Genomic DNA, 19,647 nt, shown 5'->3' on the forward strand with positions numbered 1-19,647 from the left:
GCAATTCTCCTGTCTCAAGTGCTGGACTTACACATGAGCCACTGTACCTACCTTGGATTAACCCCCTTTTTTTAATGTTACAAGGTCTTGTCTTACTTTGTAACCCTGGCTGGCCTAGAATTTGGGATGTAGAACAGTCTGGCCTTGAACTCACGGTTTGTGCTCCCAAGTGCTAGGATTATAGGCATGAGCCACCATGCCCACTTGAGTGACTCTTCTTTAATGTGACTCTGAATTCTGACATGAATAGCTGGAAGACTGTGCTTGGTGTTCATGAGGGATCACAGAAAATAAAGGGCTGATCTTTTTACATTAGATTATGTAGTAAAACAGTCAAGGAAAACTAACTCAAGAGAACAATTTTTAATTATTGAATTAAAAATTTACATAACCTTGTTGAACATAATATATGGAACATGAAATTCACATGTAACTGTTTTTTCTATGTAAGAATATCTCCCTTTGAGCAAACCTGTCACACCACAATCTGACTGGCAATTCACCATTTGGAAACTTTGGCACAGGACTTTTTCACATGGCACATTCCCAAGACATGTTTAAAATGGTTTGATCTTTTAAAAACTGATTTGTATCTAACTTTAGATTGGTTAAAATGAGGTATACTCTGCTGAAATACATGTTTCAGCTTTCAATAAAGGCTTTTCTATACATCAAAATGTAATGTCATTTTAGGGAAAAATTGCTGAATTCATGAGGTGTGCATCTGAGAATATGTGCAGAGTGGAAGAAAGTACAGAGTCCAAGTCGGTGTGTGGGGAGTGTACGACACGCTACATCATAAACAGTTTCCATTCCAGTCACAGATTTCCACCTTAGAAAGTCCAGTCCACAACCTTTTCAAGAGAGCTTGAGACAGAGCTCAACAGTAAAGCGCTTGCCCAGTGTGCTCAGTGCCATAGATTTGGTGCCCAGCATTGCATACAAAACTGAACCAAACCAATAAGCTTCCCCAGAACCTTGGGAGGAAACACCTGTGTGTCACAGCAAAAGCACACCTATGGGAATGAGTATATGTGCAAGGATGGCTGTGCCACCAGAGTGGCATGGTCCTTCCTTGTGGCAGGGCATCTAGTCTTAGACCAGTTTTGTTTCACATCTGGAGCTGGCCCTAGGCTGGAGTTTGTGCTTCTCTTTGGAGAGCATGATGCCGGGAAGCCTGGCTTCTTGCTCTGCACGAACAAGACAAAAGAGTTGAATTCACTTTCTGCGGCAGTGTCTACGTTATCCTTAGGCTTGAGGCTGGCCTCAGCAGATAGGAACTAGAAACATTTGCATTTTCTCCCCAAACACCAAAATGGCTGACAGTGATGCAGGGCAGAGGTGAGTCAGACATTTGATCTAGTTTCTTAGCCAAGCAGAGGACAACGGGCAACACTGCCGTTGGTCTGGGAAGCAGAAGGAGTGCTTTTTATGAGCTGCCCACCAACATTACACAAAGAAAGAGAGACGTAGTGTGCCAGAGGGGCTGCCCGCCTTTCCAGCTCTGATATCTGACACACTTGTTACAGGCTAATCAGCATGTTTCAGTTGTACATACGGTTTTGTAACGTACAGGCTTGAAGTGATGGATGCTGAATGAGGGAGGAGGACAAGCTCCTCACTTGTTAGCCTGCTACAACTCTTACTTGATTACCTACTAAAAAGTATGATTTTTAAAGTCTTTTCTGGAAAAGCTATTTTATCCATAATAAAACAAGTGCTTTTACTGTGTGTCTTTATGTGCACCAGAAGGTATCAGATCTCCTGGCATGGAATGGATGGCTGTGAGCCTCCATGTGGGTCCTGGGAACAGAACTCAGGTACTCTGGAAGAGCTGTAAATGCTCTTAACTGCTGGGCCATCTCTCTACTCTCTGTCTGTCTGTCTGTCTGTCTGTCTCTCTCTCTATATATATATAGATATATACATATATATGTATATATATACATATGTATATATATACATATATACATGTATATATATCTATATATATACATATGTATATATATGTATATATACATATATATGTATATATCTATATATATAGAGATACATACATATATAAAAGCTTAAGGCTGCTGGCCTTTTGCTGGGGCAGTCTCTCAGCTAGCTTCCAACTTAACCTGACTCCTCCGCCCTTGCATCTCTATATGGTTCTCACTGCTGGCTTTCCAACTCTATCAAGTCTCCCTTCTGCTTCCTTCTCTGTTCTGGAACTTACTCTGTAGACCAGGGTCGCCTCAAACTCACAGAGATCTGCCTATGTCTGCCTCCTAGGTGCTGAGACTAAAAGCATGTGCCACTCTGCCCAGGTTCCATAATTATTATTTTTGAAACAAGGTCTTGGATGTTGTCATGGATGGCCTCAAAATCATTGTCTGGCCCCAAGCATATGATCCTTCTGCCTCAACCTTCAGTTTCGTTTAAATGTCCCTTAGCCTTCCTCTTCAGTTGGTACTACTCCATGGTAATCATGTGTCACTCTTCCTCGAGGATTTTATCTTTTGGAGTCTCAAAATGACAGGTCCTCCAGAAGACTCTCATAGGTAAATGAGAACATCTACACAAGAATTAACCTATGCAAAACCTAGAAAAACATCGGAGATTTCATGATGGGAAGACTTCGCATGGTTCACTGTATAACCAACTTACCTCAGCTAATGCAGAGGTTTTCAGCTTTGTTCTACCCAGACACATGTGAGGAATATCCTACTGGCACACCCAGGGCCCAAAGCCTAAGCTACTTTTCTCCTTTTCTGAGACAGGGTCTCACTAGTACAGCTGCCTTAGCCTCCAAAGTGGCTAGAATTCCAGGTGGGCCCCACCACACACAGCTAACCCAGGGTTATTTGGAAGGAGCCTCATTAGTTGTTGCGGTCACTAAGTGCAAATGGGTGTGAGATGTGTTATTAGAAGGACATGTTATAAATAATTCTCTTGCTTTACAAAGGTAAAAACTTGGAGAGCTGGAGAAATGGCTCAGTGGTTAAGAGCAGTGGCTGCTCCTCCAGAGGTCCTGAGTTCAATTCCCAGCAACCACATGGTGGCTCACAACCATCTATACTGGGGTCTGATGCTCTCTGTTGGCATGCAGGTGTACATGCAGACAGAGCATTCATTACATTAAATAAATAGATACATCTTAAAAACAAACACCCTTGGTTTGAACACGGCCCATCTGCTCTGAATCTCACGTGGTGGTGTGGGAGGCAGGGCCTTAAGAGCTCATTCAGAAATTTTAATTCTTACAGAGCTGGGCTATTTTGAGGGGCTGTATTAATTACTAGAAAAAAATGTTATATAGTGAGGCTACTCTGCCAAGGCATGGTGGCACACACTTGGGAGGCAAAGGGAGGCAGATCTCTAATCCAGCCTGGTCTACATAGTGAGTTTCAGGACAGCCAAAGATATGTAGAAAGACCGTGTCAAAAAACAAAAAACAAAAAACAAAAACAAAAAAAACCAAAAACAAAAACAAAATTGAAGCTGCTCCTTGTAGTTTGATCCTTGTGCATTCAGCCTCTTATTCTTCTAGTATGTTCTGAAGCAGCACAAGGCATCAAAAGGATTCTTGGACTCTAATCTCCAGAAACATGAGCTAAGCAAATACCTTTCCAGCCAGGCATGGTGGTACACTCCTGTAATCCCAGCTCTTGGGGAGCAGAGGCAGGCAGATTCTGTGAGTTTCAGGCCAACCTGGTCTACAAAGAGAGTCCAGGACAGGCAAGGCTACACAGAGAAACCCTGTCTCAAAAAAACAAAAATAAAAAAAACAAAACAAAACAGAAAACAAATTCCTTTCCTTTATAAATTACCTAGCCTCAGGCATTCTGTTACAGCAACATAAAATGAACATAAAATAGACAAGTCATTTATATTTATATACTTCAGTTTTGAGTGATCATTGTTAATGCTGGCCATACATGCCAACTATGACATGACATGATGACATCCTATGACACTAACATTACATACCTACTATCAACTTCAACTGACATACTTCCATGGATCTTCAAAATGATGGCAGCCTAATAGATACTAGTTGAGATTAAACTCTTTTTTTTAATAACTTTTTTTTAAACAAATAGATCATTTTTTATTTTGTCTTTTCCTTTTTTTTTTCCAGAGCTGAGGACTGAACCCAGGGGCCTGTGCTTGCTAGGCAAGCGCTCTACCACTGAGCTAAATCTCCAACCTGAGATTAAACTCTTGATATCCAAATTTTAGCTCTGTGTGAGCCAGCTTTAATCCTGTCCTACCTTGAGGGCTGTGCCCCAGAGTGGCCAAGGTGGTTTGAGCCTGAGGGTACAAACTACCTTGGATGTTCACCAGAGCAGAACAAATCTGAGAAGGTAACAGTGTGGAGAGAAGCACCACTCATCCAAATCACACAATATGTGTGAAAATTAATTAAGCTGGGCGTGGTAGTGCACGTTTATAATTTTGGCACTTGGGAGGCAGAGGCAGGAAGATGGTTGGAAGTCTCCATGAAGCCAGCCAGGTGGTCTATATAATGAGTTTCAGGCTAGAAGAGGCTATGTATCGAGAACCTGTCACAAACAAAACAACACACAGACAAAACAAAACAAGAACATTGACTAAGATTAACTGCTGGCATGTGTATGTACAAATGAGGTGAGTACCTGAATTTTTTCTTTACTCTTAGGTAGAACCAGGCTGCTCAGTGTTGGATCCAGGGATGTGTCTTTGTTTCTTCCACTTAACTGTGTCTAAAATAAATGAATACATCCTCGCTAAATTCTCCTGGTGAACATTGTGGGTATATCAACTACACAGTTTTTGCTCATGCATACTGGCTGAGGAGGCTAACCCAAAAGGGAAGGCAAAACACAGAGGAGCGGCAGCCCGGGAGGGCAGTATGGATGTTTATTTGGTACCCCTAGGGGCCTGGAGCTATCCAGTGTCCCATCCCCTCCGACGCTAAAGCTACCGCTGACGCAGGCATTAGCATCTCAGACGCTGCGCTCCCAGCTGAGCAGCTCACACAATAGAGGATTCTCAGAAATGCTTAGGAACGCAAGTGTTCTGGATGTCAGGTTTAGCCTGGTGTAAGCATGACATTTACTGAGTTCCAGATGCGCACTTACGCACAGGGCCTGCAGGTACTGTATGGACGTGTTGTGTGTGTAAGTGTTGTGTATGTTAGTGTGACAGGGTGACAGCTGTGGAGTTTCTTTCTAAACCCGGAGTTCATCAACTGGTTTAGACTGGCCAGCCGGGCCCTGGCACCTTCCTGTCTCTGCCTCCTCCGCTGAGATTACATCGGAAACTGCCACACCTGACTTTACGTTGGCAGTAGGGGTTCATGCTCAGGTCCTCACGCCTCCTCAGCAGGCTCCCACCCATTGAGCCAAACCTTGTCTAAAGATAATTTTGCATAATAAAAATGTATTGTTATTACTGTGTTGGGGTGTGTGTGTGTGTGTGTGTGTGTGTGTGTGTGTGTGTAAGTGGGCAACTGTGTGCATGACATGTGTGGAGGTCAGAGGACAACCCGTGGGAGTTTCTTTCCTTATACTGTGAACTCTGGAAATCAAATTTAGGTTGCAAGTTTGAGCAGCAAATGTCTTTATTCACTGAGTCAACTCACTGACTTTTTATATGATGCTTGTTAGTACGTTTTTTGTTTGTTTGTTTGTTTTAATGAAACCAGTTTCATGGTACAGAATTTTCCAATTTCAGAGTCATGTCTCTCAAACTGGGCTGGAATGGGGCTGGAATTTGAACAGACTTGAAAGCTTGTGGTCTTGGCACATGTGTTAGACATTCAGTAGTCCTTAGTGTTGAGCTGAAATGGTTGCACTCTGTGGGGTTTCCCCAGGATAGTGCAGTTGGAACTCACTGGACTTGCTGTATTGTTGATAACCACAGAGAAGAGTTCTATATGAGGAAGGCTCATTTTCTTTCTATCCAATCGACTAAGAACCAGCCACTATTGTATCAAAACCTGTGAGGTGTGTGTATGTGAGTGTATGTGTGTGTGTGTATGTGAGTGACTGTGTATATGTTTGCATATATATCTGTATAAGTGTATATGTATGTATGTGTTAGTGTATGCCATGTGCCAGTGAAGGCCAGAAAAGGCAATATGTATGTATATATGTATGTATGTATGCATATATGTATAAGTGTATATACAGGTGCCTGTGGAGGGCAGAAGAGGCAACAGATCCTTTGGAGATGGAGCTACAGACAGCTGGGAGCCACCTGATGTGGGTGCTAGGAACTGAAATCAGGTCCTCTGCAAGAACAGCAAGCATCCTTAACTGCTGAGCCATCTTTCCAGGATCTTTTCTTCCATATTTAGAGAAGCGTCTTTCTAAGGCACCCAGACTTGCCTTGACCTTGTGGTCCTTCTTTCTTAGTCTCTCTATGAGCTGTTATTACAGGCCTATGTCACTATGCCTGGTTCAAGAAACATTTTTTTAAAGCACTGCTGAGAACTGAACTCAGAGCCTTACACACAGAAGGCAAGTTTCCTACCACTGAGCCATAAACTTTTACTCTGAAATCTACTTTTTTCCCCTTTTGGTACTAGATCTCAAGTGGATCTCCTTGGTCTCCTTGCTTCTACTTCCTAAGTGCTCAGATTACAGGTGTGTGCCAACATATCCAGTGAGAATCAGGATTTCGGCTGTAAGATTCTAAAGCACTGAAAGCTGTCTGGGCGCCTCCTCTCCGTGTATCTTCCTCTGCAGCACCTGAGATCTCAGGAAAAGATGGCGTCTTGTTTACCGCTGCACTGTCAGTGTCCAGTAAAGGACCCATCATACCATAGGCAGTCTGTTAATGTGTGGGTGTATGTATGAATGCATGTATGGATGAGTAAAGTCGCCTCCTCTCATGCTCTTCATATAAAATCACAAATCATCAATATTTGATATAAGATTTCAGTTTTTAATCCAAAGCAATGTTAGCATCATCTTCATCCCCAGGTAACATAATGGCTACTGCGTCCTTCACCTAGCAGGACTGATATGCTAATTGGAGAAATCAGAGAACCTGTGACAAAGAGTCAAGCAAAAATACCTCATTGAGCCTTGGCTTTTCACTTCTCATTATTGAAGAACTAGAATTCTGTGGACTTTTCAAAAAAGTAGATTTCTTGTGCAGAGTAGAAGCAAATCTTGGCCTTCCCTGCAAGGATTGAGTGAAAAGTTTTCCAGTTGATCCTCATCTACCCAATTCACCCACCAGTGAAGTGCTCTTGAAAGCACTTCTCTCTACAGAAAGCACAGAGTCTAGGCAGGGTGGCTCTGGTGACTATTACCATACTACCATACCATATTCCCAGACTCCAAACACGGGGGGAGAGGCGTCCCCTCCTGACCCTCATCTCAACCACCCGGCCACGCTAGCTGAGCTCCAGCTAACACTCCCCAGCTCCCGCCTCTTTCTCGTGCTGTGTCTGAGTGAAGGATAGGAGAGGACCTGTGGGATGAGGCTGAAATCTGCTCAGACACATCAGAAGACCTGAGGAAGAACTCTGACCTCCAAACAGAAAGCACCCCCCCCCTTCCCACCACCCCTTCTGGTTGGGAATAAACTCTAGCCCTGTCTCCTGCCTCGGCCTTGGAGCACCGATGATAAACGGCAGAAGTGGGCAGCAGAGATGGCTTACTGGGGCATCTTCTGTTAACTTTAACTCCCGCATCAAATAACTTTTTTGGTACTGCTCATTTCGCTGTTTTCTAGTCTGCAGTCTCTTCTTTTTTGGTTTCTTTAACACCATCTTCTGATTCAGCTGTTCCAGAAATGACAGAGAAACTGGTCAGAGGGGGTTGCTGAGTTATGCTCATCATAACTCACATGGCAGTTTTCATGTAATAGTGAGCAGGTGGTAGCCCGCATGTGGAGAGGGAGTCAACAGTTCAACCAGCTTCTGTCCAGGGGCTGTTCCCTATTAAACGCACCTGACTCCCACCAATATAGATTGCTACCAAAGGGCAGCTGGATCAATGCCCAAAGGTCCGTGATTTACAACACAAGACCAGGTGGCCTATGGTAACAAGGTCAGGTCCAGATCTCTCTGATCACTGACATGTGGCCAAAATATCCAGCCTGATGTTACTCTAAAGAAGCTCCAGAGGTTAAGCAAGAAGCACAGAAAGGACACAGCAAAACACTCCGGGGCAGGGTGACCAGCTGGGGCACAACTGTAATTTTCTGTTCGACTCACTGGTGACGGAAACCAGGAACCCACTCGTCCTTAGCAAATGCTTGCGGCATCCCCAGGACTAGTGCTGCTGTATTTTCTGAAGATTCTAGGACCGCTGGAACAGTTCCCCTATTATCTAGTGTTATGATGCTTTAAGGTTGTTTTCTTTTCTATTTTTATGTTTTGGGTGCGGACAAGAATCAGTGCGCTCTCACCTCATCTGCTATGCCTACTAGATGAACAGGAAGACCATCCGAGAGGGAGCTGTCGGAACCACTCGTGCTAGTTCCAAAAGGGGAAAAGAAGAAGACGATGACAACAACTGTTATTAAGGAGGCAGTGGCTCTGTACCCAGGAGTTTACAATCAGCAGAAGCAAGGACTGGCAGATGGGCAAAGGTGCCCTGGTGGAGGGTGAGTGAGACCAGGGGACACACCGGGTGCGGCCCTAGAGAATGTGATTTCCCTGAAAACAGAGGCTTTCCCTTCTTTGTTTCTTTTGAGCTGACACTAATTTCCAAAAGCCAGCATTCTACCAATTACTCTGGGAAAACGTGCTGAATGTATAAATACATAAACGTGATAAATAATCAACAGGCTAAACACCATGAAAACGACTGCGAGAATTTTTAGGCAAGCCAGGCACGTTGGCACACACCTGCAATCCCAGAACTCTGAAAGGCAAAGACAGATGGATCTTTGTGAGTTCGAAACCAGCCTTGTCTACAAAGTGAGTCTAGGACAGTCAGGGTTATACAGAGAAACCCTGTCTCAATTGGAAAAAAACAAAACAAAAACAAATAAACAAAAAGAACTTGTAGGCAGGTGCAGTGGTGCACAGCTCTAAGTCAGCATGCAGGACACTGAAGCGGGAGAAATGCTGGGTCCAACCTGGGCTACTGTCACACCCTGTCTCAATAAGGAAAACAAGCTGGATGTGGTGGTGTGTCTCTCTAACTAAAAACACTCTGGAGGCAGAAGCAAGTGGATTTCTTTGGATTTGAGGCTAGTCTTGTTTACATAGTGAATTCCAGGCCAGCCAGGTCTACACTGTGAGACTCTGTCTAAAAACAAACAAACAATAAACAAACACACATGAAAGGAAGGAAAGAAAGAAGAAAGGAAGGAAGAGACAAAAACATTGGAGGGGTCTGGAGAGGTGGTTCAGGTATGGAGACCACGGTCTGCTCTTCAGCGGACCCTAGTTCCGTTCCCAGAGCCCGCATGATGGCTCACGCCTTTCTGTCATTCAGTCCAGAGAGTTCTGTGCCCTCCTTTGAGCTCTACAGTCACTGCATGAATGTGATACACATACATACATGAAGGCAAAGTACATATCCACATAAAAGAAAATAAAAAGTCTGGAAAGGTTTTGTTTGTTTGAGGGGAAGGGGCTAGAGACTGATCCCAGGGGCTCGCACATGCCGAGCAGGTTCTTTGCCAGCGAGTTACCTCACTGGCCCTGGACTACTACTGTTAACTATTTCAATTCTTCATTCACAACTTCTGGGTGTAAATATAGACTAATCTAAAGTCTTCCTCCACAAACTCTCTTCCCTGTCTTCTCCATTGTTCTGGTTCCTCATAGTACCTCTGTAGATTTCCTGTCCGATTTTAGGACGAAGGAGTGGATCCAATTGGAATCTGAGAAGCCTGAGGAACACCAAGAGGCCAGTGGCCTCACCATCAAGACATCCAACTGCTTTGAACATAACAGGATCTAACTGCCTTGAAAGGCTTTACCAGTTGCTAAGGTGGGCTTGGGAAGCCCCACCTTCCTCACTTCTGTTTGCTGGTCCGGCTCTTTTCAGAGCATGTAATTATGACTGTAAGACTGAAATCAGTCTAGATCCAATCAGATTGACACCTCCTTCAATCACCACTGATATTTTGTTCTAACTTACTATCACTTTTCATTTGAATTATTACAAGGGCCATTTTTTGTTTTGTTTTTGAGACAGGCTGTGGTGATTTGAGTGAGAATGGCCTCCTAAGTTCATAAATGGGGGCCCAGTTAGCAGAATTGTTTGAAAAGGATTAGAAAAGGTGTGGGCTTGTAGGAGGTCATGTGTCGCTGAGGGAGGTGTTGAGGTTTCAAAAGACTGGAGCCATCCAGTGTCTCTTTCTGCCTCCTACATGCATATCAAAATATGAGCTCCCAAGTCAGTTCCAGTGGCATACATCTTTAATTCTAGCACTCAGAGGCACAGTCAGGTGGATCTCAATGAGTTCGAGGCCAGCCTGGTCTACATAGTGAGTTCCAGGACAGGCAGAACTATATAGTATCTCAAAGAAAACAAGATAAAGCAAAACCAAAAAGGAGATGTGAGCTCTCAGCTGTTCCTGCCACCATTTCTTTGTTCACAGACTCTAATTCTCTGAAACCATAAATCCAATTAAACACCTTCTAAGTTATCTTGGTCATGGTGTTTTGTTGCAGCAATAGAAAAGTAACTAGACATAAGGTCTTTCTATGTAGCCCTGGCTTTCCTGGAACTCACCATGTAGATCAGGCTGGCCTTGTACCAACAGATACCTGCCTATATCCCTCCAGAGCACTGGAATTAAAGGCATGTGTTACCATACGTGGCACAGGTCTCAAGACATGGACATGCTTTTAATCTGCATGGGCATGCCTTTTATTCAACAGAGGTAGACAGATCTCCATGAGATTCAGGCCAGCCAGGGTGATACAGTAAGACTGTCTCAAAACAGACAGATAGATAGATAGATAGATAGATAGATAGATAGATAGATAGATAGATAGCAGACAGATAGATATAGATACACGATACGTAGATACATAGATACATACACAGTTAGGTAAATAAATAAATAAATAAATACATACATAAATACATAAATAAATAAGAGGGCGGGGTGACATGTAAATGTAACTCCTTAAGGCTTTCCTTAAACCTCCAAGGCCCCTGGCCTCTGTCTCTCAAGTACTGGAATCAAGGATGTATTACCAATCTCAGCTTTTTTTTTTTTTTTTTGAAATGAAGTTTTTTACCTGGATTCAATGTCAGACAAAGGAATATCACTCCAGTTTACTTCTAAATCCATATCTTGTCCAAAGTTATTGAACTTTTTGTAGATTTCTTGTTGTAAGAGATCCTTAAGCTCTTGTAGACAATGCATGTACTATATAGCAGAGGGAAAAACAGTTTTACAAGCTTTTCCTGCAATGTTTTTGAGTGTATGCTGAAAGGCACTTAATTTATTGTTGGGGTAAGCTGTAATGACTTCTACTGAGGACATTATAAGTTATATAGGTTATACAAGTCAAACTATTTTAAAGTAGAAGATGAATGAGCAATGTCTTAGCCACTATTCTATGGCTATATCTCACTTCTGCAATTGTTTCCTTTATTTTCCAGGTTGCAAGCACGGTTAGTGGTTTGAAAGAAAATGGCCTCCATCGGCTCATAGGGAGCTATTAGGAGGTGTGACCTTGTTGGAGTAGGTGTGGCCTTGGAGGAAGTGTGGCATTCACTTCCTGCTGCTGGAAGATCCAGACACAGAACTCTCAGCTCCTTCTCTAGCACCATGGCTGCCTGCATGCTGCCATGCTTCCCACCATGACGATAATGGACTAAACCTCTGAAACTGTAAACCAGCCCCAGTTAAATGTTTTTAAGAGTGGTCCTGGTGTCTCTTCACAGCAGTAAAACCCTAACTGAGTCAGAAGGAAGAGTTGTTCTGACTTTAGCCTCTGGCAAGGATGGCCTGGATAAAGATGTAAGTAAGTAGGAGAGCCGTGCCCCAGATGAGGGAGGAGGCCTTGTGTTCCATCTCCAGCATCACAGGGGGAAGGGAAGTGCTGGCTGAACAGTACTTCTAATTCTTTACCAAGCATTGTACCCAAGGTAGTGCACATCAAGCCAACACTTCAACAGGAACATGAGACATGAGTTACTATGGATGCATACCCCCTCTCAAATTGAGTAAGAGAATCGGAAATAGCCACTAGAAGAACACGGCCAGAGGAAACCTTCATGCTTTAGGACAGAGGCAAGCTGGAGAATACTTACAGTGGAGGCGAACGATAAGATTTTAAGAAACTGAAAGGACACGGGAAAGGAAAGCAAGTGCCGAGGCCTAGCCGTGCAACAGGGGTATCTGCTTGTGCAAAGGGCAGTATTCGTTCAGTGAAGCGAGTGCGACATGTGTGCAACCATGAGCAAAACTGTAAGTTAGGGACAATTTACTGTTGTTGACAATTTACAGGCTAGGGGTTCCATTTTCGCTGATGATAAAAAACGTCAGGTAAAAATAATATTAAGAGGAAGACAAAGACTGTCTGGGTGGACTCTGGACCCATGTCCTGATTATCCATTTTTACCTTGGTTTGGTCAGGATCACAGAAATCCAGAAGCGTGTCACAGACATGATAGCCTAGGGACTTCAGGTCCTCAATAGTGAAGTGAGTGTCTCTTTTACTGCCTGGAAAACAAACAAACAAACAAACAAACATTTATTAGATTAAAAAAAAAGTGGGGATGGAGAGATGGTTTAGCAGTTAAGAGAATTTTCTCTTCTTGCAGAAGACCCAGGTTAGTGACCCTGACCTATATGGTGACTCACAACCAACCATAACCCAGTTTCAGGGGAATTCATTGCTCTCTTCTGGATTCTGCAGGCACTGTCTACACGTGGTCCAGGCAAAAGACTCACACACAAAAATATAAAAATAAAAATGTAAAAATTACATGTAGCCGTAGGTTTCTGTGAGCATAAGTACAAAGTGCTCAGAAAGATCAGAGACATTGGGTCCTCTGGAGCTGGAGTTACAGGCAGTTGTGAGCTGCCTGACTTCAGTGCTGGGATTGAACCCAGGTCCTCTGGAGGAGCAGCAAACATCCTTAGCCACTGTTATGTCTCCAGCCTTAAATCTTTTACTTCTAAAATATTTATATTTATTTTTCTTTTTTCTTTTCTTTTTTACTTTTTTTTTTTTTTTTTTGAGACAGGGTTTCTCTGTGTAGCCTTGGATATCCTGGACTTTCTTTATAGACCAGGCTGGCCTCAAATTCACAGAGATCCACCTGTCTCTGGCTCCCAAGTTATGGGACCACAGTCCCATCGTTATTATGCCACTGCACTGGCTTAATATTTATTTTATGAATATGAATGCTTTTTTTTTTTGTATGTATGTTTGCACCATAAGTGTGCTTGGTGACTGTGGAGGTCAGAAGAGGGTGTTGGATCCCCTGGAACTGGAGTTACAGATGACTGTGAGTACATGGGTTCTGGGAATCAAACCCAGATCCTCTCCAAAGAAGAGTGAATGTTCTTAACAACTGAGCCATCTTTTCGACTTCTTAAATCTTACAGGTTAAATGCAAACCTAATTTGTGAGCAGCTTTTTAGAAAAATACTACTTCTCACAGGCCTGGATGGCTCAGTGTTAACAGTGCTTCCACAGGACCCAAGACTGGTTCCTAGCACCCATACTGTGTCACTCACAAACACACACACACACACACACACACGTGCGCGTGCACATTATACACACATACACAGACACATACAGATATACACATGAATAAAATAAAAATAAATTTAAGATACCATGTCTTATTCTAGAATAGCATGTTTCTGAACAGGATAGCGCCACTCCTCCCTTCCCTACCCCAGCTTTAGTTTCGCTCAGAAGAATCTTTGACAATAAAAAAAGTTCACTATTGCAATGGATTGTCAAGTTCTTTTAAAATTATTCTGGTTTTACTTTGTGGCATGTCTTGCCTGGTAAAGCGCTATTCATAACCAGGTCGTAATATTATCACTTTGAGGGAATGTGAGCATCCCAGAAATTCAACAAGTGACCCAGGGTCACAGAAATAATAAATGCAGCTGGAAGTCAAACCTGGATCATCCCAATTCCAGGCCCTGAGGAAACATTACGGCGAAGCACTGGATTCTATATTCCTGTTTAGGGTACCCAAGGCCATCGAGGAGATCCTCTGTAGCCATGAGGTCTCCAGCTTTACCCAGCCCTTTCCCCTCCCCCACCCCAGACACTGCACATTGCCCAGCTCTCTTACCCAGGGTGGACCCGCCAAAGGTGGACTCTATGGTGTAGCTGTTGGTGATGCCCATCCGCCACATGACGACTCTTCCTGTTCCTTCTTTGCATTTTTGCACCTTAAAGTTACAGCTGTCGAAAGAGAACTAAAAACAGACCCATGGTCTCTGTTAATTATATAAACTAGCAAATACAAGATGTCTCAGAGTCATTAATGTGAAACGAGGATGGTTCTTCGGGAGCTTCCGAGGCATTATTTCCTAAAGTATGTTCCATTAAGACACTGGTTTGGAGAATTGTCAAAATGTAGTGGTGGCTGAGGAGCTCTGTGGTTGCCTCAGCTGCGGAGATAATAGGCCTCCCAGCATTTAATGTGGACTGTGGTCTTTAAAAGGGAAAGAAACAGATAATTTCACTTCCTAGCCTTCTTTGCCCTCTGTCCCAAAGCATCTTGCCAGATAAAGATCCCTAGGAATCTGGGAATACTGGCACACTTTGACATCAGGTGCTGGCCAGCTTTTGTAAGTCTTTTTTCTTTTCTTTTCCTTTCTTTTCTTTTTTCTTTTCTTGACATGTATCCCAATGGATTTTCAATCCTCCTGCCTCTGCCTTTTGAATGCTGGGACTACACGCATGTGTTTCAAATGGGCTCTATGACTTACTCTCTGCCATAGAATATGAACTCTCAACTCTAGGTTTTCCGCCAAATAAGTTTTTGTTTGTTTTTCAAGACAGGGTTTCTCTGTGTAACCCTAGCTGTCCTGGAAATCACTCTGTAGACCAGGCTAGCCTACAACTCATAGCGATCAGCCTGCCTTAGCCTCCTGAATGCTGGGACTAAAGACATGCACCAGCACTGCCCAACCTCTAAATAAGGTTATTGATATATATGTTTCTAACTCCCTCCCCATAGTCTCTGTCTAGGGTTCTCTCCTCCCGTGGCTGTTGCTTTAAAAAAGAAAAAGAAAATCCCAACCATTCTATTTTACCAATAAATACTCAGGAGCCAGATGCTGGGATGAAAACCTGCTTGCTAAGAGAGGCAGAGAAAGCACCCAGATGACCTTCCTTTTCAGCTCAGGTCTGGATGGAAAAAAATTCTAAAGGCTCGGACTAGAGCAACGGCTCAGCAGTTAAGAGTGCTGGCTGAGTCCTGAAGATACCTGATAAAACAGGATCGGATGAATGGGGAGGAGGTTCCCCCTATCAGTGGACTTGGCAAGGGGCACGGCAGAGATGAGGGAGGGAGGGACTGGGAGGAAATGAGGGATCGGGACACGGCTGGGATACAGAGTTAATAAAATGTAACTGATAAGACAAAAATAAAATTAAAAAAAAAAAAAAAAAGAGTGCTGGCTGCTTTCCCAGAGGTCCTGAGTTCAGTTCCCAGCAACCACATGGTGGCTCACCATCTGAAATGAAATCTGATTCCTTCTTCTGGTGCATGAAAACAGTGTTCATACACATAAAATAAATACATAAAATCTTAAAAAAAAAAAAAAAAAACAAGGCCTAAGCTTAAGCCCCAAAGAGCCAGCTCAAAAACCCAGGGAGCTAACGCCTAAGCTATAGAGCTAAAAATCCCCCAAAGCCCTTTCTCCCACTCCACACAGTCTTAAATACCCCTCAACTCAAAGTCCCTTCTACTCTTTAATCACTGTTAGCTGGTTTCTTGTGCCACCTCTTGACTTAGAGTTAACTTTATTAAATCCTGTGTACAGGATTAAAGGTGTGTGCTAGGGCTGTTTACAATAAACAGAAAATTCTTGGATTAAAGGTGTATGTTAGGCTTCAACTATGGCAAACCAGAAGTAGGGTTTCACAATTTTGGGGTTCACAATGGGATCAAAACCCCTGCAACACATAGTGTTAGTCTTTTCACTAGGTTTTCAATGTCCTTTTCTTTTCATGCCCTGCTCAGTTCTTCAAGATCTGCAGCCTGTAACATATCTGGACATCATCCTGTCCTTCTACGGACAGGTTTTACAATGGGAAGGAATTTCACTCTCTAGTGCTGTGGAATCCAGGGGTTCTAGAGGAGTACCTTCGAGCATGCCTGCCTGGAAGACTGAAGGAGCCAGAGCAGGCAGGGTTCTAATTCCTGCCCCATAGTTCTGCATTTAGCTGTTTTAGATACTGACTTATAGATATTATTTCATCTGAAGAAAAAAAAGGAGAGAAAAATGCTGCTTTCGTAATAGAGAGCAGGCTGTAAAACATTTCTCATAGTGGTTTTCTGTTTTTGTCATGGGGCTAACGTACCCTAGGGCTGGCTTCAAACTCACTATGTAGCCCTCTGTGATCCTCCTGTCCCCACCTCCTGAGTGCTAGGATTTACCAGTATGTACTGCCATGTCCTGCATATGTGGTGCTCCTGCAAGCTAGGCAAGCCCTTGCTCAACTGAGCTACATCTTCAGCCTTGTCACACACAGCCCAATGAAAATTTGAACTATCATTTTTCTAAATCCAATCCAATCTCTAATGGCAGTTATACTTGTGAATCTACTTATAATGGGAAAAAGCAACTTCTAAACTAACGTACATTATCTGTATTTGCCCAGTGGTCACAAAGCTGTTAGTTAACTATTAAGCTTTAAGTTGTTTTCAACAGTTGTTAAGTTTTTAGCCTAGACTAGCTTCATGATGTCTCCTGTCTTGGCCTCTAAAGTGTTAGGATTATTACTTTACTTGGTAAAAGTTTCAACTTTTGACCAGGCGAAATAGCTAGAGCAATTAAAAAAAAAAGTTATCTTGCTACGTGGAGGTGGTACACACCTTTAATCCAAGAACTTGGAAGCAGAGGCAGGTGGATCTCTAAGTTTGAGGTCAGCCTGGTCTACAGAACAAGTGCTAGGTCAGCAAGGGCTACACAGAGAAACCTTGTCTCGAAAAACAATCAGACAAACAAAAAAATGTCTTGAGATGGGGTTGAACTCAGTGGTGGGGCACACAGGTAGTGTGCAGGAGCCCCTGAATTCAGTAACCTCCCCCAAATAATTTTTAATTGAGATAATTTGCACAGGAAGAAAATGAATTAATTTAAGTTACGCAGTTGCATACACAATGTCTATCATTCTGCTAGGCATGGTGTTCATGTCTGTAATCCTGGTATTTGAGAGGCAAGGACAGATGGATGGCTGCTGGTTTAAATAGAGAACGAGGGGGCAGCCAGGGCTACAAACCAAGACCATGTCGTAACAGACAAGCACACAGCCCCACAGTTTAAAAATACCTAATTCAGCGGCTTATATATTTACACAGTTGTTCACCTATCACCTCAGTCTCAGTTTAGACCATCTCCGTCCATAACCCAGAGAGGAACCTGAGGTCTAGGGGTGAAGCTGCTGCTAACGCGCCTACCCTCATGTACAGGTCCCAGACTCAGGCTTGTCCTCTGACCTTCACACTCGTGCTGGGGCACACTCATAGTGCCCTGTTCTGAAAACCAACAAATGAACAGATATAGATTTGCCTTTTCTGGGTTGTGGACATAGCTCAATGGCTAGCGCGAACAGGGTCCTTGTTGATCCCTAGCATGGTAAGGAAAAAAATGTCTCTTTTGAGCATCGCATGCAATGGAATCATATAATATTGCATTTGGCTTCTTTCACTTAATGTATTCAAGGTGCACTTGTGTCCTAGCTTATCTTTCTTTGTAGCCCATGCTCGCCCAGAACTTTCTATGTAGACTAGTCTGGCCTTGAAGCACAGAGATCTGCCAGTTTCTGCTTCCAGAGTGCTGGCATTAACGTCAATCATTATCATGCCTGGCTGACCCACCATTTAAAAAGAATGGTCTCTCTGACTTTCTCTCTGGGGGTACCGCAACATCCCCCTCTTTCTTTTCTCCTATGCTCTTCCACATCTCTCTCTATCTCTTTGTCTCAGTCTCTTTCTCCCTACCCCCTACAATAAATCTCTTCATATAAGGAAAATTTGTTTTAAATTACATGTTTTATGTGTGTAAATGTTTTGCCCGAATGTATGTATGCGCACTATGTGTGTGCCTGCTACCAACAGAGAACAGAAGATGCAGAAGATGGTATCAGATCCCCTGGAGTTGGGGTTATATACGGCTGTGGGCCACCATGTGGGTGCTGGGAACTGAACCTGGATCTTCTGCAAGAGCAACAAGCGCTTTTAATAGCTCAAACATCTCTCCAGTTCCTGACAAAGCAATTCTTAAACCTACACTCTAACTCTTGACACCTAGGGGGCTAGAGAGATGACTCAGCAGTTAGGCGCACTAGCTGCTCTTCCAGAGGACTCAGGTTCAATTCCCAGCACCCACATATCTGCAACTCCAGTTCCAGGATTTCTGACACACTCACAGAGACATCTATACAGGCAAAACACCAAGGCACATAAAATGAATAAATAAATCTTTTTTAAAAATTCTTAACACCTAGGTCCCTGGGATTCACCAAAGATAATAACGTTAAACACAATAAGCCAAACACTTCATCTAGGAAGCAATGCGTCCCTTTGTCCCTCAGTATAAGGTCAGAAGATTACAGCACATGCTTACCTTATCTGGTGCATTCTTGCTCAACATTAAAGGGAAGACTCGCTCGTGGAGCCAGTGCTTGCGGCTGTTGCTGTTACAGCCATACAGGAAGATATTGTTCTTGCGGCTGTGCCCATGGAAATCACAATACAAGAGAACCTCTCTTTCCTCCAGAAGTCTATTGGGGGACAAACAAAGGATGCAGTGAACATCCAAACTCATAGGAGATTAAATCACTTGCCTATCGGTGGTCGCAGAATCAGTCAATAGTAAAATCCTTACACGTTGGTCAAACCCATCAGTCCAACCCTTTTCATATATGTACACACAGGTGTGATTAGAAAGTTTCATCCATATCTTATCTGTTATGTGCTCACTTCCAGTGGAATGGAAGATTTTTAAGATGGGTGCTATTACCTGATAGCTTCAAGCTGCTTTCACACAGTCCTGAAAGGGCAGACTAATTTATTACTTTCTCTTCATTAGAAGCAACATATGGTGATTTTAGGGCCCTCAGATTCTGCGTCAGAGAGCCTGTGTTCAAATTCATACCCTGTTGCTTGCCAGCTCTGTGACCTTGTTCAAGTTATTTAACAATTTTGGAACTCAATTTCCTTATTGCATACAATAGTGGATATTGACCACATGCAATCTCCGAGGGTGAATGGGGACACTAAATGGGCCGAGGTGTAAAGCATGGATCATAGTATCTGTTATTTCATACTTAAGCACTGTTAGTTTCATTATGATTACAGTTTCATAGCGATAAAACTTCCCTGATCTTTTCCATCCAGTTGTGTTTGACTAAAAAATGAGACTGAGCCTAGCATGGTGGCACAAGCCTTTAATCCCAACAGAGCAAGGCAAATCTCTGCAGTTTGAGGCCAGTCTGACATAGTGAATTCCACCCCAGACCTTCCATCAGAAATG

General features: G+C 43.2%; 1 protein-coding gene across 2 annotated transcripts in view; it reads right to left on the reverse strand.

Moving 5' to 3' along the window:
* Nucleotides 1–397: 397 nt before the first annotated feature.
* Nucleotides 398–19,647, reverse strand: part of Agbl2 (AGBL carboxypeptidase 2) — a 38,855-nt gene continuing 19,605 nt past the window's right edge. For both annotated transcript variants that reach the window (XM_055604385.1, XM_055604378.1), the window contains 9 exons: nt 18,739–18,895; nt 14,229–14,355; nt 12,527–12,627; nt 11,195–11,325; nt 8,395–8,461; nt 7,643–7,765; nt 7,051–7,158; nt 4,644–4,730; nt 398–1,190 (listed from right to left, as the gene is read on the reverse strand). In XM_055604385.1, the coding sequence (XP_055460360.1) occupies nt 1,017–1,190; nt 4,644–4,730; nt 7,051–7,158; nt 7,643–7,765; nt 8,395–8,461; nt 11,195–11,325; nt 12,527–12,627; nt 14,229–14,355; nt 18,739–18,895 (1,075 nt within the window). In that variant the 3' untranslated portion in view covers nt 398–1,016. The remainder of the gene's footprint in view (nt 1,191–4,643; nt 4,731–7,050; nt 7,159–7,642; nt 7,766–8,394; nt 8,462–11,194; nt 11,326–12,526; nt 12,628–14,228; nt 14,356–18,738; nt 18,896–19,647) is intronic.

Source organism: Psammomys obesus, unplaced genomic scaffold (genome assembly GCF_907164565.1).
Source record: "Psammomys obesus unplaced genomic scaffold, mPsaObe1.curated_primary_1811, whole genome shotgun sequence".
Taxonomy (NCBI): domain Eukaryota; kingdom Metazoa; phylum Chordata; class Mammalia; order Rodentia; family Muridae; genus Psammomys; species Psammomys obesus.